At 37.7% G+C, this 17,509-nt stretch overlaps 1 protein-coding gene across 2 annotated transcripts in view; it reads right to left on the reverse strand.

Moving 5' to 3' along the window:
• LOC127518108 (leucine-rich repeat transmembrane neuronal protein 4) overlaps positions 1-17,126 on the reverse strand; it is a 136,853-nt gene extending 119,727 nt beyond the window's left edge. Inside the window, exons 1-2 of one of the 2 annotated variants that reach the window (XM_051904457.1) lie at positions 16,145-17,124; positions 4,527-6,067 (exon numbers count right to left, since the gene is read on the reverse strand). In XM_051904457.1, the coding sequence (XP_051760417.1) occupies positions 4,527-6,067; positions 16,145-16,148 (1,545 nt within the window). In that variant the 5' untranslated portion in view covers positions 16,149-17,124. Of the gene's footprint in view, positions 1-4,476; positions 6,068-16,144 lie in introns of both variants that reach the window. The other variant, XM_051904458.1, reaches the window with a different exon arrangement.
• Between the last annotated feature and the right edge of the window lie 383 nt (positions 17,127-17,509).

Genomic DNA, 17,509 nt, shown 5'->3' on the forward strand with positions numbered 1-17,509 from the left:
TTTTAACCCAGTGGTTGGGTTAAATGTTTGTCCAACCAGCTGGGTAGTTTTATTTAACCCAACTATTGTTTAAAAATTACTATATGGCTGGTTTAAAATGAACCCAAAATAGGTTGGAAATTAAAAATCAGACACATAATTACTGCAGGCAACAATAATAATCAAAAGGTGAACATTTATTAACAAGCAAATGGTTGTTTATTTATTATTCATTAAACCTAAATGTTAATTTATTAAACAAATTAATAAATGTTAATTTCCAACATATTTTAGGTCCATTTTAAGCAAGCAATACAGTAATTTTTAAACAATAGTTGAGTTAAATAAAACTACCCAGTAGGTTGGGCAAACATTTGACCCAACCACTGGGTCAAAACAACCCAATCGCTGGGTTTGTCCATTTTCAACCCAACTTGGGTTGTTTTTAACCCAGCATTTTTTTAGAGTGTAGTATTATCAATGACTGTTTTCAAGATTTATATCTCAAATAAATGCTGTTCTTTTAAACTTTCTATTCATCAGCGAATCCTGAAAACAGAAGTATTACTGTTTTCACTAAAATATTAAGCAGCATTGAAAATAATACGAACTATTTAAACAATAGACTATAATATAGACCAGGGGTCTCCAAACTCAGTCCTGGAGGGCCACTGTCCTGCAGAGTTTAGCTCCAACTTGCCTCAACACACCTGCCTGGAAGTTCCTACTATGCATTATTAGACCTTGATTAGCTGGTGTGTTTAATTGGGGTTGGAGTTAACTCTGCAGGACAGTGGCCCTCCAGAAATCGAGTTTGGATGGAGACCCCTGATATAGACTATCCTTCTTGTCAGGAACATGCCAATGTTGCACTAAAAGTAGAAAGCTCACTAGGTGGTTCTTGGAACAGAGATATTATCACTCTAGAGTCACATTCAGACTGAATATTCATAGCAAAAGTCCTTGAAAAAGATATGCACAACCACACTGACACAAACACACCCACAAATCTCTAAGTCCCAGCGCTGTGTTTGTGTAAAACAAGCAACGCAGCCCATGGAGTAAGGTCGGGTTGCCCGGGACAGTTGCTGTGGAAAAAGGTGAAGCACCGCTGCTTGGGCCAAAAAACACCGGGAAGTCGTCCAGAACTCAAGGACGAAGGCTTCGCCATTTGGAGCAAAAGGAGCTGACCCAACAGAGAGCTCTGGGAGGGCCCTGTTCTGCTAAAGAGGACATTTGTAGTTTCAGGGAAGCTGTTGTTCATTTTAATACGCCGAAACAATGCTGCCAAAGCCCACTGGCTTTTTACAGTATCTCTGCTTCTGGAGAAACGCCAAAACATGGTCACAATGATTAGGCAGGGAATTCACAGCGGCATTACATACACCGAATCGCTCATTAATACATCTGCAATGACAGATAAGAAGTTGTAAAATCAAACTATTCCTTTTTTCATCCTCATATTTTTTGATCTGGCCAAAAAATTATCATAGTGGGCTTGAAGTGAGCTGCTCCTAGTTAGTCTCATATGAAACTTACATCATTACCAGAAGTGTCAAAGGGATTCACAGCATTTCTGCAAAGAAATTGCCCCCGGAAATGAAAAAAAAAAAAAAAAAAAAATTCATTTACGCACTCTCATGTTGTATCAATTCTGTATGACTTTCTTGCTTTCTTCCGTTAAACATAAAAGGAGATGTCAGGCAGAATGTAGGTTGCTTTTTCTGCATATAGTGACCAGGGGCTGTCAAGCTGCTCATTTGTGCTAAACTACAACTGAAATATAAACCATACATTTACAAAAGACATAAATCATATTTCCAAATATTGACTGTGCAAAGCATTCGTTTCAAAATGAAACAAGAGCCTTCTTCCTTCGTCTGTTATTCTCTGTCCATTCAAACAGATCTATCGCTGTGAGTGTAGAAGAGACTCCAGTCGTCAATCACACAACATTGTCAGCGCAATGTTCAAACTCAGTCTTATTCTACACCTCTTCTCTTCTGTGTATCTGTGCGTGTGAGCAATGCCACTGACCGCGGTCACAGGAGGTCACAGGTTATCACCGTTCGATAAAAATTGCTTTCTGACAGACGTAGCTTTATGTCTCTGATCTTGCTCTTTGACACTTCCAATTTTCCGAGATAGAATCACCATCCTTCTTGCTGTAAATATGGGCAGGCTGACTGCTCACAACAAGGGGCTTCAGTAATGGCCAACTGCCTGGACTTCCTGTGGTTCTGCCTTGTCAACAAAAAGCTGCCAGGGACTCATCTAACTCAAGAAGGAGAGCAAGCGCACGATTAAAGAGAAAGATGGAGAGTTAGACAGACTATAAAACCTTGTAGTTGAAGATATATTCCCAGAGAACAAGGATGTAACCAAATATTCCACATTAAGGAGGAACAAATTTGCATCCCAATATTAATGTACCTCAAACTGTAGCTAAGTATTAAAGTCATCAGGATTCAGTCAGAAATGTTTGCGCATCTATCACTGCATATAGGACAACTTATTTCAAACAATGGGTGAGTAATTCACTTTGGAGCTTCATAAAACCCTATATTGCAAAAGATAAAAATAGATTAATAGTGCATTGCTAAGTTTTCTGCTGTGTTTAGCATGCTACGCACCACAAAAAAAGCCTCAGCACTTAAACTCTACTTGCATCTATGATTCTGGTATGCTCTTCCAATGCTGTGCATTAAAATCAGTGATAGTCACTGAAAACCATAATTATCTGTATCCTAGCATTATGTAGAATACATAATACTGTACGTTAAATTATATGCTTTCCCTTTTGGGTTCATAGCAATAGGGAAAACACATGCTTCACAAAAGGTCATGCACACAAAATCACCCAATATCACTGTGTTACTCATTAGTGGTAAGGGTTACTTGTTAAAATGCAGGGTTCAGTTCTACAGTTTTCATTTATGGACAAAAAAAAACATCTTCACAATTGTCAAAAGGCAGAAAAACACATCAACAGGAGCAACAAAGGGGGCAAAGGACATGATGGACGCTAACAACTAAAAGACCATAAAGCAAATGGATCAACACAGCAACAATACACAAGTGGAAAAGCACAGCACCTCGTTTACATTTCAGAATAAACCACTAAAATGAAATATTACCTTTTACTGGTGCAAAAGCAAAGACAATCACCATAGCACTTCCAAACAAATCGTTAATCCTCTTAGTCAAACACTTGTAAATTTCATCCATTTGTGAATTTCATTAATTCACGTCGACAATTATCTCATCTGACCTGGTTTCATAGGACATAGTCCTTGTTATTACTTCCTGTGCAAAACTGAAAGGAAACCAGCTTTATCATATTTTAGAGCTGTTGAAATGCATCCCTTGGGCTTGCTCATTACTTACAATGGGAATTTAACTGCCATGTGAATTTACCTACAATCCACTGAATCAACAAGCCAAGACAAAATGATGTCTGTCCCATAAGTTCGACACCCAACGGATCTCACCCTTGTTCTAACAATTGTGATGGAGACGACACTCAAGATGACCTTTGCTGAAAGCCATGCATAATTAGACCTGTAGACAGTGAATTTATTTCTACCATGAAGATTGCCTTTGCTTTTGCTGTATTATGGCTAGAATAGAAATGTAATATGTATTGTATGTGTACCTTGTCTCTCCTGAGCTATTTCAATGCAAAAGGCTTTACATTTATTTTCTCAAGCTCCTCCATGTCTGTACATGTGCCTTATCATATTTCATGGGAAGAACCTATGACACTGCACAAATTATGGGATGCAATTGCGAGACACATGTCTAGCAGCCACGAGTAGCCATGTGGCGGATTACGTACAAGGATCAGCGATGTGTACCTTTAATTATGTCCTGAAATGGTGATTTGTCTGACAAAGTGCATGATTAAGGAAAATCTCTCCAACCCTTCATTAATCTGGTCACTGCTACCTTGAATCAAAAATGAGGCAAATATTTATCTAGGAACCAGACCAATATATTAGCTCTCACATTTCATCAATGTCTTTTTTCGGTCTCTTTCCTTTAAACAAGCAGGCCACCACAATTCATTTGACTCAACAGCCATTTGCCTGGGGTGTTGCATGTTGATAATAATGTAAAAACACACAGAGGATAGGAAAGGAGCAATGCACAGAGACTTGAACCAGTATTTGAAACTACATCATTTTTTTTGTAACCAATCAGTGGTGTATTTTAAAAGCAGCATTCAATGTTTTGCTTTAAGCCAGTAGAGAGTAAAAATTCCCCAAACCAGTGCTGCTGTTTGATATATAACAAGGTGTTTTTGGCTCGAGGATGTTAGAGCTTACTATACCTGAGGTAAAAGAAGTAAACAAAACTTTGATTACAAGCCTGAAAACATATGACTCAAGTTGCCATGCACTGACCCATGTTTCCTACCCATTAGAGGGGAACAGCTAGCAGCGGAAAAGGGGGGAGACAACACATTTTTTTGCCTCACATCGACTGGACATTTACCTCTTGTTCCCCGCAGTGGTAATGGGTTTTAGGAGGGCGACGGATCATACCTCACATTCTCGGGAGCCGGAGATGGTGTAGGTACAGGGTCCTGTCCCATTGACCAGTACGTCTATGGCCTCAGAGTTTGTGGGTTTGTAGTCCACATAATATTCCTGAAGTGGGGAGCTGAGGGTGCGCTCTGTCTCCCGTGACTTTTTCCGGCGTTTTCTCACCATGGAATGCTGCTGCAGTTGCTTCATGCTGCTGGGATAACGCTTCCAGGAGACGTAGATCACTAGCAAGATCATGGCCACTGATAAGAAGAGGGCAACGCTGCCGGCTATTATCTTGTGGAATGAAACATGCTCAAAGTCCTGCTCAGGGATCGGCGGGGAGGCAGTTGTCGGGGAAGGTGCAACAGGGTTGTTGCGAGTTATTTTCTCATTCACCCTGAACATGGTGGGCAGGGGGAAGCGTCCAGGTTTGGATGGGGAGCTTACAGTGGAGGAGATCGGTAGGTAAGTGGTGGGAGTTGTCTTACAGATACCATGTGTGTCAACAGCCTCGATGACTTTCTCACCTTGAACCTCCTTTGGTCCAGCACAAATCATTGTGGTCTCCTTGTTCCCCTTGAAGTTCCTTAGCCAGGCTACAAGGGGGCATAAGCTGGGGCTGCATTCCCAAATATTTCCCGCAAGACTGATGGTAGTAAGAGAGATCCAAGCTGATATGGCCTCTTGAGACACGTTGCTTAGCTTATTGGAGTCCAGATTAAGAGTCTGCAAGTTAGGGAGACACTGGAAGATGCTTGAATCCAACACTTGCAGGTCATTCCCAGAGAGATCCAGCTTTTGCAAAGAGGTCCATGTCCATGTAATTCCCTGGGTTATTGACTTTATCCGATTCCACTGCAGATACAAAGCACGGAGGTTGTTCAGCCTTGGGAAATGAGAAAAATTGATCTTTGAGAATTGGTTGTGCTCCAAGTGTAACTCAGTCAGTTTGAGAAGTCCCGCAAATGCGTTACGTGTAAGACTTCGCAGTCGATTGTAGCCCAAATCAAGGAACTCTAGGTTTCGACAATCCTGAAACACTCGCATGGGAACTGTCTTTAGGGAGTTCGATCTGACGTGGAGACTCAAAAGTTTGCGCAAGCCTTGGAACTGATTCGGCTGCAGGACTTGAAGTTTGTTGTAGGAGAGGTCCAGATTGCGTAAATTGGGGATCGAATGGAACGTGCTGTTTTCCAAATGTGTGATCTTGTTGGAGCTGAGGATCAACTCCTTTAGTCTTCGAACACCCTGAAAAGCTTGTTTGTCCACTGCATTGATGTAGTTGTGGTCTAGGTACAGCCAGACCAACTGGCTAAGGCTGGCAAACTGACCAGCCCTGAGGTTCACCAAACTGTTGTACCGCAGAGAGAGGCCCTGGCATCCTACGGAAACATTCTTTGGCACATCACGGAACGCATTTGACTCACAATACACTATTTTGCCATCGCAGCGGCAGCTTCGGGGACATGGTTTCTCTCGGACTCTGCCTTGGGAAGCCAATAGCCAGGCCTGCACAAGCAGGGGGATCATCAGCCAACGGGATCTCACCAGGGATCCTGCATTAAACACAAAGAGAAAGAAGGGATAAGCCATGATTCGGTCAATTCTGATCCTAGTCTGGCATTTTGCATTTAGTCAAAAACTGATGATAACTTGCTTACAAGGATTAGTAAATACTTAATTAGTCCCGCTACACAGTTTGCATAAAGTAGGTTATGAAATTACATAGTTAATTTTTACTGAATAAAATTTTGTACGTAGGAGGAAAGTATGAACTTACATGTGTTGCTTCAAGTCAGAATTTTATTTACCTTCTCTTCATGTTACATTAATGTGATTACTATGCAAATTGTTCTTCTAGAACTGTATTTGGCATTCTTAAAAGATGCCAATGTCAATTGATTTTCCTTGCTTAGTTCATGTACTTTAATTAAAAATGAAAGCAAATATACACCCTCACCTTGAAGCAACCGAAAGAGCTCAATAGGCAACAGTAACTTTATTTAAATAAATTCCCCTTAAGGTTTCTTCAATAACCATGATCACGCATTGGCTCTGTGGTAGAGAAACCAGACTGTTGCTTTAAAAGAATACTGTTCTCTATGTTCATTTTTTCACAGTATGAAATCAACATATATACTATACATAAAAATGACATGGAAAATCTTCTGATAAAAAGACTACTGTGTCAAGTAAGGTAAGCTAAAGATGAAAAATAGAGAGACACAACAATACAGAAGAGAGCGAGAGAGAGAGAGAGCGAGAGAGAGAGAGAGAGAGGGAACTGAGTGATGCCTGCATGTCCTTGTGATTGTTTTGTTCTCTAAATGAAAAAATGATACAAACAAAAATCCATTGCTACTGATCAATTCTGCTTTATATCGTGCTGTACCAAAATCTTAAAGTACTTCAGTTGGGTAAATAGTTCACCCATGCAGTTCCAAAACATTTTGACTTTATATTACATTTGAATATATAAAATGAGGACTGGAGCCATACAAATTACAAAACACCATAATAGTGACTTCTTGTTCATTTGACTTGTACAATAGCTTTGTGTGGGAAACAAACTGAAACTTAAAGTCCTCACTGAAAATCCTGACTGCTTTGGTGTGTTAATGAGAGAAGTAGTGATGTCATGATTCATGAGAGAATCATTCTTTTGAGTCAAATGAATCAGTTAATCCAGTTCCAAAATGAATGGTGTGAATAATTTGCGATTCAAATGATTTGTTCACAAATTGGACCGATGTGGTTCTCAAACTCAAATAACTGACTCAATGAGCCGGTCGCAGAGGTTAACAGCTCACTGGAGAAAAAGATAATTAGTGAATAATGATGTAAATCTAGGTCCTTTCATCACACAAAGCTATCATATGACTTCAGAAGACTTGGAATACAGTGAATAAGTCAGACTACTTTTGTGATACATTTATAGTGCTTTTGTGTTCTTTTTGAAGCTTGAAAGCTTCAGTCCCCATTCACTGTAATTGCATGAAAAACAGCGACCAGCAAAGGATTTCTCTTTTTGTATTCCTTAGGCCTAGAAGAAATATGGGCTTCATACTGCAAATAAGAGTGACAAAATTGCTATTTTAAGGAAAAAAAAAAAAAAAAGATGTAAGATGTAAAATATTTTAAATAAATGAAAACATCTTTGTCGATCAATAAAGGACAGTGAAAATTTCCATTCCCTCGTTGGCTGGCTCAGTGTCTCTTTATGCTTCATCAGATTCTCAATTTAGGCAGAAATTAAGTTTTTTTTCAAGCTAAGGGTGTGCCAAAGTTGATAACAGCCCTTTCTCTGCTGTTCTTGGAGCAAAAACAGGAAATTATTGGTTTATCTTGAGTGGCCAGCACAAAGCCGTACCATCTGAACCTTTAATTATATTACAACTATTGAGTAAATATAAAAGTAATTGTATAAATGTACAATGGTGAGCAGCAATGCATTTGAACCATCCAGCCACTGTTTACCAGCCTCCAGATCCACATCTAATCGAAACATTTTGTTTAGGTCAATTGAATGAAAATGGCTAATCTAATAGTCTTGAAGACAGAGCGTAGGCCGGCTGAACAACCTGTTATCTACAGAACAATCAGTTCTGTGTGGCATTGCAAATTGCCTTTGAATTCATTTGAAATAATGAGAGAAAAACACAGTCTCTAATCTTCTTGTGAAGAGTCTGAAGTAAATGTGTTATAGCGCAAAGTAGCTGAGGTTTATGGTTATATAACTTAAGACCTATTTCCCAGTGAGTTTACTCAAGAGTAAAAGTTTTCCTAGTAAAAGTCCATGTTATGGCTGCTTGTACAATAAATGAAAATATAGTGCTACACACAGTACAGTATAGCCTCAGTATTTACCTCTATTTCACATTGTGAGGCAATGAAGGATATTTGCTCGTATGAAAAATAAAAATAAACTAGAACAATAACTAGAACAATTAAAAATGAGCCCGAGTGTCGGTGCCGATAGCCTCGTGGGCAGCGCCGTTGTGCTTCGGGCAACCCGAGGTTCAAGAACCTTTCCTGATCCCATCCTGCTTCTCTCTCCAACTTTGCTTACTGTCCTATCATAATAAAGGCAAAAACGCCAAAAAAATAAATCTAAAAAAGAGCCCTAGCACAATTAACTCGATTTGTACATTTTCTAAAGAAACTGAGGTTATCTTGTCTTTGAAAAAATCACCACCAAAATACCAGTGTGCTGTAGGTGGTCCAATAGACCACCCAGAACACTATTTAGGCTATTGTAAAGCATTCTAGCCCTTAAAATTGTCCACGTCGCCTGGAAGGGCAAGAACAGCCTAATTAGAAAAAGAGAGACGGGTAAATCAATTTAGTCTCTGCAATATTACCAGCTACACAAAGCACCTTGGGCAAGATCACATGAAGTTATGCAAAGGTACGCAAGGACACAAAGAGCAACTGTACAACCCAATAGGGTCTGCATGCAAATTCTCAAAGTTTTAATTAACTCTCACAGCGTAACGGCTGGAGTCACCCTCATGAGTCACGCTTTACGTACAAAAAGACCAAACCTGAAAACCTCCATTTAATTTGTCTTTTGCTGCATATATGCATGATAGCATAAGTGCATCTTGGCCTCCCCCACCTTCCTGCATCCAATTCATCACGATAAAGGAACGGCAGCCAAGATGCAGTCAAATAGTGCGTGTAAACCAGCCCTTGATCTTAAAACTCATTCATCATGCCACCAACATTATAACGCGTCCACATCCAAGTCTCAAAACCGCAGTTTCTGCAAAGCCTTTTCTGTGGTAAAAGCAATCTCACCAACTGGATGCTAGATACCCATGGGAAAGAAAAAACTAAATGAGTTCCCTTTAATATCACAATTGTTTTTCCTACACAGCAAACAGATGAAATGGTGTACAAAGTGTCTCCGGCTTCTTTTATCCTGAGAAAAAGAATTTCAGTAATCTCACGTTTCTTTTCTATTTCAACGTCTTAAGATATAAAATAATAATCAAATAAATAATTGGCTTGAGTAGGGTAAACTTAAATTAAACTAATTAGTTCAATCAAATTAACTTTTATGTGTATTTAGAACTTTCTTTTTCTTTTGAGTTCACAAAACTAACACATTTTAAGTAATCTGAATTGTTTCATTGTGTTGAGTTTTATGAACTTGTTTCTTTTAATTTAGACAAACTTAAATTTAACTGAAACTGAGCTGGGATGTTTATTTCCCCGCATGCTTTGCCATGACACTCAATAGGGAGAGTAAATGCTAAATTAATGTAAAGATTAATGTTAAGTGGGATATTTAGTAGTGTTTAATGTTTAGGCATGCTAATTTAGAAGAGTTCCTGTTATGTTGTTTTTTTGGCGGGGCTACCATCATGGTGACAAGCAGGGCTTGAAATTAACTTTTTTGCTCCCTAGCCACTGTTGCCTTTGAATTCATTTGAAATAATGAGAGAAAAACACAGTCCCTAATCTTCTTGTGAAGAGTCTGAAGTAAATGTGTTATAGCGCAAAGTAGCCAGGGTTTATGGTTATATAACTTAAGGCCTATTTCCCAGTGAGTTTACTTGAGATTAAAAGTTTTCCTAGTAAAAGTCCATGTTATGGCTGCTTGTACAATAAATGAAAATATAATGCTACACACAGTACAGTATAGCCTACTTTGAGCTTCATAGAAACATAGCTTTACCTCTATTTCACATTGTGCGGCAATGAAGGATATTTGCTCGTATGAAAAATAAAAATAAACTAGAACAATTAAAAATGAGCCCTAGTGTCGGCGCCAATAGCTTCGTGGGCAGCGCGCCGACATATAGCGCCGTTGTGCTTTATTGGGCAACACGAGTTCGAGGACCTTTCCTGATCCCATCCCACTTCTCTCTCCAACTTTGCTTACTGTCCTATCATAATAAAGGCAAAAACGCCAAAAATAAATCTAGAAAAGAGCCCTAGCACAATTAACTCGATTTGTACATTTTCTAAAGAAACTGAGGTTGTCTTGTCTTTGAAAAACTCACCACCAAAATATCAGTAAATATACTATATTGTCATACTCATTCAGCAATTGCTATAATATGCTAATCTTATCAAAGCTTTGTTTTGCCAATTAGCAAGTTAGCAGCATTTTCACTGGCCACAATTTTGACATTGATACCATGGGAAAAAAAAACACCATATAAGATATTTTTAATATTATCTCATAATTTGGCAGCAGGTATATTAGGCTGCTGTCACTTTAAGACCTGATGCATGGATCCATTATACTGTTACACGTTTTCTTTCTCAACTGTTCACGTTCACTTAAAACATAACTGATTGTGTTTATGTGAATACTCGCCAAGACCGGCATTTTGACATTCTTTTGTGTGTATTTGACTCTTTAAGAGCAATAAGCAGCGAAAAATAACTTAATTTATTACTGAGAGGCGGCTTTATGTGCGCATACTTTGGGTGTAGGGGTGTAAGCACAAAATTTGCGGGAATGAGTAAAATTATGTACAATAAGAGCAATCCCATGCCGAAATTCAAGCCCTGTAACACCAATTTCATATTCATCCGGAGCAAATGAAATGAATGAGTGAGGGGAGGCGGGTTTGTGTGTCGACTGGCTGTCGGAGAGATGAGAGAGCGAGAAAGCGCAGCTGACATTGTGTATCTACACTGCGGAAAATGAGTATTGGAAGCGTTCCAGATATTTCAGTATCGAAAAATCTATATTTTTGATAACACTACATTGCATTTAGTTTATATTTTAGATGCCTTTTTAAAAGACTACAAATGAAAAAAAAAAAAAAAAAAAAAAAAATATATATATATATATATATATATATATATATTATATATAAAAGTCAAGTCCTGGTGACAAGTGGAGCATGAGCTTGGTTTGAGAACAGATTTATGTTAAATATTCTATATTGTCATACTCATTCAGCAATTGCTATAATATGCTAATGTTATCAAAGCTTTGTTTTGCCAATTAGCAAGTTAGCATTTACTAAATTAGCTAGTTAAAGTTAGCCAAGTTTCCACTACTAAAAATATTTAAGTTGAGATTACATGATAATTTTAAGTATATGAATTAGCTTACTCAAATATTTCAATTAAAATGTATGAGTATAAAGTAAAGTTCTGCTTACTTAAACGCTGGATTTCTTAACTTAAAAAGTTTTGATGTAACTGATTACCTCCATTTTTTTGAATTTCGGCAATTTATTCGGGTTTACAATGAATCAAAAGTCAATCTCAGGCATTTCTCATCAAATTTCCAAGGTCAAATGATCGATGCTAACCACATTAATTTTATACTGTAGCTCAACATTCTTACTGTATGACAACTGTTAACTCATTTATGTCTATTTTTATTTATCCTAAACAATTTTAAAATAAACCACTTAAAAAAAAAAAAAAAAAGCTTGCTATAAAATTTGTCACTGCTCAGACAATTTGGTTCTGATGGTAAACTTTCATTGAGATCTCTTTTGAAACTCTATAGTCATTGCTGTCTAAGAGAAATAAGTGAGATACAAAAGACTTATTGATTTTATTTTGATTTTCCTTTCTCGTATAGCATTAGGCCTATCTACTGTATCTAACATACAGGAATCCTGAGCTATGAAAGAGCAATATCTGAGCAACACAATTTTCCTCTCGGTAGACGCATTTGATCTTTATGTCTTGAGTATGTACTTTCTCATGCAATTTCTACAATGTATACAATAAACTACAAGCATAACCTAAAGTACATACAGCATCACCAGAGCCCTGCAGAAAATATCACTGTAACGGTGGCCAACTTTTCAGCGCTAATCCCATCTGTGATTTGTTTCTGTGTGAGCAGGAAAAGCATAATCCCAAAACAGCAGTGCTAATCTCACACAAAGATAATCTGACACAAAACTGAACAGCTCTGAATTAATCCCATCACATTCAAATAGGAGCCCACACGCAACAGTGACAAAAGAGATTTCACATCTAAAGTTTTTTTACTATTATTCCTCATATCAAACTTAATGATATTTCCATTACCCACATTTTAATTTCCCCTGACAGCACAGGTCATAACCGAGAAACTGTCTTCACATTTTAGGCAATCAAAACCAAGAAACAGATATGGCTACTTCCCGCATCCATTTCTCATTTCTCTGACATGCTTCCGTCTCTCTCCTCAGTTATCTGTTTTGACACCCTCTCCACTCTATTACCTGGGAAAGCTCTTAGGCATTTAATAAGGGACACTTGATGTGTCCAGATGTCTTTCAGTGGGTTGCGGTAATGCGAGACAGGTATGGCGAGAACGAGAGGAGGGGGATTGAGGAATTAGCTTCGGGTCCTTTATGTAGCGCTGTAATATCGCACTGAGGTACTTAACAGGAATATGACACTAAGTAGTTGTTCTTCATGCTGGGCTATTATGAAATTCTTTACAGCTTGTTTAAGCGTGCCAGCGTGGGACAATGGTATCATAACAGAGTGACAGATACTGCAACATAACATGTTACTGACATGACAGTTAAATTCTAGTAAATATTATGGCATTCATTTCCCTTTCACACACTGCATTCACAGTGCAGATACTGCCATAAAAACAAAACAAATAGACTACAAACACATTTGCATAGATTTAACAGGTGAATATCACACATTTATAATTATTCTTTATAAAAAAAATAAAAAATAAAAAAAAAAACCTAGAAGCTAAAATTTGTAAACAACCTTTGATGTTGGCTTGAGAAAGCTTGAATGGGCAGCCTCAGTCAAAAGAGCCAAAGCACATATCTGTTCGGTGTTTTGGAGCTGTCCCACCATAATAAATAAATACATTTGAATGAAAATAAAACAAATGACAAACTTTCGTGAGGACGGAAGCGAAAGTGATCTGGCTTCTGGTCTCGCGTCTTTCCGTGTGCCTGCGATCTGCTCTTTAGGTCAAGCTGTCTGTATGTGTGCTACAGATAATATTCAATAATGATAATCCAGATGGTATATAAAAAAAAAAATAGAACTTGGAGCACTTACGGAGTATGCATTTATTTGTCATTTTCAATGAACTGAAAATTAAATAAATGAGAGGATTTCTACCTCTACTGGACAGTACTGCTCCTCTAGAGGGGGCATTTTTGCTCTGCCAATGTAAGTCTATGGGAAATTTATGGATTTTGATTATTATTTATACGAAAAATGTAGGTCCGACCAGTTAGAAAAGATATAGCACATACAAACTTTAGAACAGGCCCAAGGTCTGTGGTGAGTTTGCAACTTAATGCTTGTTGCATTAAAACTCTAGGAGGAGATGCAGTCAGAAAATTTAGTCTCAGAATAAATATAATAATAATCTTAAATTTAAATAGCATTTCAATATGTTGGCTTTCTCAAGCCAACATAATAAAGAAAGAAAATAATGAAATAATAAATTATTGTTTTCATTGCATACTTTTTTCATTTAAACTTTCCTCAATATTATGAGAAAAGGATGAGAACTGAACTGAGCTGGGCTGCATTTCCCAAAAGCATTGTAAGCCTAAGTTGATCGTAGAACAATTACCACCAATGGTCTCTATACAATCAATTTAGGCTTACGATGCTTTTGGGAAACACAGCCCAGCGTAAGACCTCAATGTATCATTTTGTTTTGTCTGCATATGTTTTTTTGAATCTCAATGTGATGTCACCCATTGACTTCCATTATATGAATCACAGAGGACCATGGTTTCAACTAAAAATCTTCTTTAACGTTCTGCTGAAGGAAAAAAGTCACCTACATCTCGGATGGCCTGAGGGTGAGTAAATTAACAGCACATTTTCATTTTTTTTGCGTGAACTACCCCTTTAAGCACCCAGTAGCTTGCTGTACTACAAAAAATAATGCATTACTGTAACAAAAAGTATATATTATTTAGACATGTACGTTTGCAATTATAATTGTTGGATTCATTTGAATTTTTTTTTTTTATTATTATTATTATTTTAAAAAACATTGTGTCCACACAGGATAATTTTCATTACTGTATTGCAGTAATGAGAATGTTTATTTATTTATTTTTTCTTTACACATTAAGGTAATGAGAATTGGGTGGGGGTGCTTAATTGTTATGATGCAATCAATTTTTATAGCCTTAAAAATATGCTTCATTTTCTTTATGCAACATATCTCTCTTCTTACCATTTGTCTTTTTTTTTTTTTTTTAGGGTGACATATTGTAATGGTCTGGGTGTATGTTGCTTTAAGACCCATGTTTGGGGTGTCCCGAGCCCTGCATTCAGGGGGAGAGTGGAAGAGGCGAAAACATGCTGCGCCATTCTTAAAATGAAATATGGATTCATCCGTTAACAGTAACCTGTGTCGTGTGGATCATTTATAATGCACTATAAGACCTAATCCTTTCATTGTGAGGCTCACCCAAACATTTCTGCTGAATGTGTTTTATTATCAATCTAGTCAGTATAAGAAATGTCACCAGACTGAGGCTGAGCTGACCGAGTTGAGCGAACAGCACACCTGTGAGGCACAGGAGTGAACATCCACCTACATCATCTGCTCAGTAAACAGCCATAAAGACACTACGACATCAAGCCATTATGATGACAATACTCATATTCTGAATACAAGCATCACATTTGTCCAATCCGTTCACTCTTAAACACTTCCTTGTTTGCTTTTAGCATCATTTCATTAAGTCATACTTGAATGAATGACTCTTCCATACAGTATACAGGGCGATGACTGGAAAAGGAAGGGGGCGGGGTATTATTTATGATCTGATTATGATTATTTATGATGGGGACAACCATCTGTGCTCTCAATAATTACAGAATGATTTTAAAGGTGTCTAATGGGATGATATTCCTTCTTTCCTCAAATTTCAAAAAAAAAAAAAAACAAGCAACAGTTAAGAGACTACAATAAGACCTCTGCGCTCCAAGCAACATGAATGACTGCATAAAATCAAACGGTAAATCACAGCTTTCCACTATGACAGCAGCTTTTGCTCTGAAGCATCAATCAAAGTCTATAGGATTTAAAAGATGCAAGAACTGACACAGCATTCTCTATGCATAACTGCAGATTTTACCTGTCCTTTATAAAATGAATGTAGTTATTTGGTCCCATATAGTGAATTATTGAGTGCTATATTCCTAAAATGAGATCTGCATTTACTCAGTTTGATACACAAGGACACATGAGGCAGCACAGACTCTCTCCAACAGATGTGAGTTATCTATGAGAATCTATCTATGAGCATCAGAGAATCCAATCAGGGCAGATAGAGAGACAGCCTGTTGATCATATACCACCACAACACCCGCGCAAAATGTAATATGTTGCAATAAATGCCGTTCAGTATGATGTCTGCACAGGTGTGCATGATGAAAGTTGCGTGCTATCAAGGACATACTCAAAGATGCTTCATTCATTTGCCTTAAACACATGCAACGCACTTATAAAACCCACAGCAAAGCTATTTTAAGAAACGTTCTTAAGGTTTGCACCGCAGGTTTTTTTTTTTTTTTTTTTTTTTTTGATACACCTCGTATCGTCACAGGACTGCCAACTGTATCCAAAAAGCAAACATATCACAGAAAACCAACCTTTACTAAATGTATGAATTTATTCAGAGTCATGCAAATCAACGGAAACATACCCATCTCTGCGTAAATGTCGCGTTTTCAGCAGGTTTTACAGCCCTTCGATGTGCGATTCCAGACTCCGCATGGCACCGTCTTCAAACACACTCAGAAAGGAGCACCTGCCCAAAGCTGCGGAGCCCGAGATGTTGGCGAGGTTCGGAAACTCCAGCGACAGCAGCGTTATTTCAATTCCGCAGTTGCGCCGCTGCGCAACATGTCCAAGTGAACAACGGAGAAATCCTAAGAGCTCTTCCCAGCGTAAGAGACAAACATTGAGGTTTACTTATATGAGAACGTCCGAAAAGAACATTTCCAGCGCGTATGTGTGCGTATCAGCTATATCCTTCACATTAAAATATCCTCCACTTGGTTGGAAAGTTTGGAGAGATTTGCGCAAAAGCGCACCATTGGATGTTCGGCAAGGTGCGCAGCTAGGAAGAAAGCCAAGCGAGGGATGCAAACATCTTTCTTATGTCCTGTAAAAAAAAAAAAAAAAAAAAAAAAAAAAAAATGGAAAGCTGTGCGCAGGATGAGTGATGTATTCCTGATATCTGCTGATCTTACGGGAGCTCAGAGATGGTGCTGTATAAGCCACATTCAGGGCGCTATTCTTTATCCGAACATCTGTCAAAAACAGAAGAAGGTTTTTAAGAGGAGTGTGTGAGTGTGATTGCACTCAGCACTGGTGCAGTCATTGCTTAACCTTCTTTTGCAAGTGCTATGCATCGGATTGCCCTCTTCTGGTGGGAAAAGGAGACATGCGTCGCCCGTTCAGAGCATTTGCCCGTTAACAGTAAGGCTAAGTATTCTTGAGCGCGTCTTTGAAATGACGGCATAAAATATTAAAATGAGGTAATTGCATTTATAGGGCTACACATGATTCATTGTGTCTTAGAGGTGTAAATGTAAGGTTTAAAGGTCCTTAGCATTTATTCTGTGATGCTTCTTTTAAATACATTAATTAATATTAGATTGCATACACCATTAATTATAGGCTACTTGGGCTACTTGAAGGTATAGTCTGTATACTGTATATTTAATTATACATATATATATATATATATATATATATATATATATATATATGGCTTATACGCACATGCATGCATTTATTTTTGTATATCATGTATAACTGATTTCCCCCTCATAAAGTGGTTCTCAAATAATATTTAAACACTATATTTTGGCCAGAAATCACACTGAAAAAATGCATAAATTCCATTGCATTAGATAACAAAAAAAAAAAAAAAAAAAGAATAAGTTACCTGCTTGCCTTAAAATTATGAGTTCATTGAAATTAAAAAATTGAGTTAATACAATGAAGGCAATTGATTTAATCAACAGAAACTCAAAATATTATGTTATCTGAACTACATTAA

The sequence above is a fragment of the Ctenopharyngodon idella genome, chromosome 8 (genome assembly GCF_019924925.1).
Source record: "Ctenopharyngodon idella isolate HZGC_01 chromosome 8, HZGC01, whole genome shotgun sequence".
NCBI lineage: Eukaryota > Metazoa > Chordata > Actinopteri > Cypriniformes > Xenocyprididae > Ctenopharyngodon > Ctenopharyngodon idella.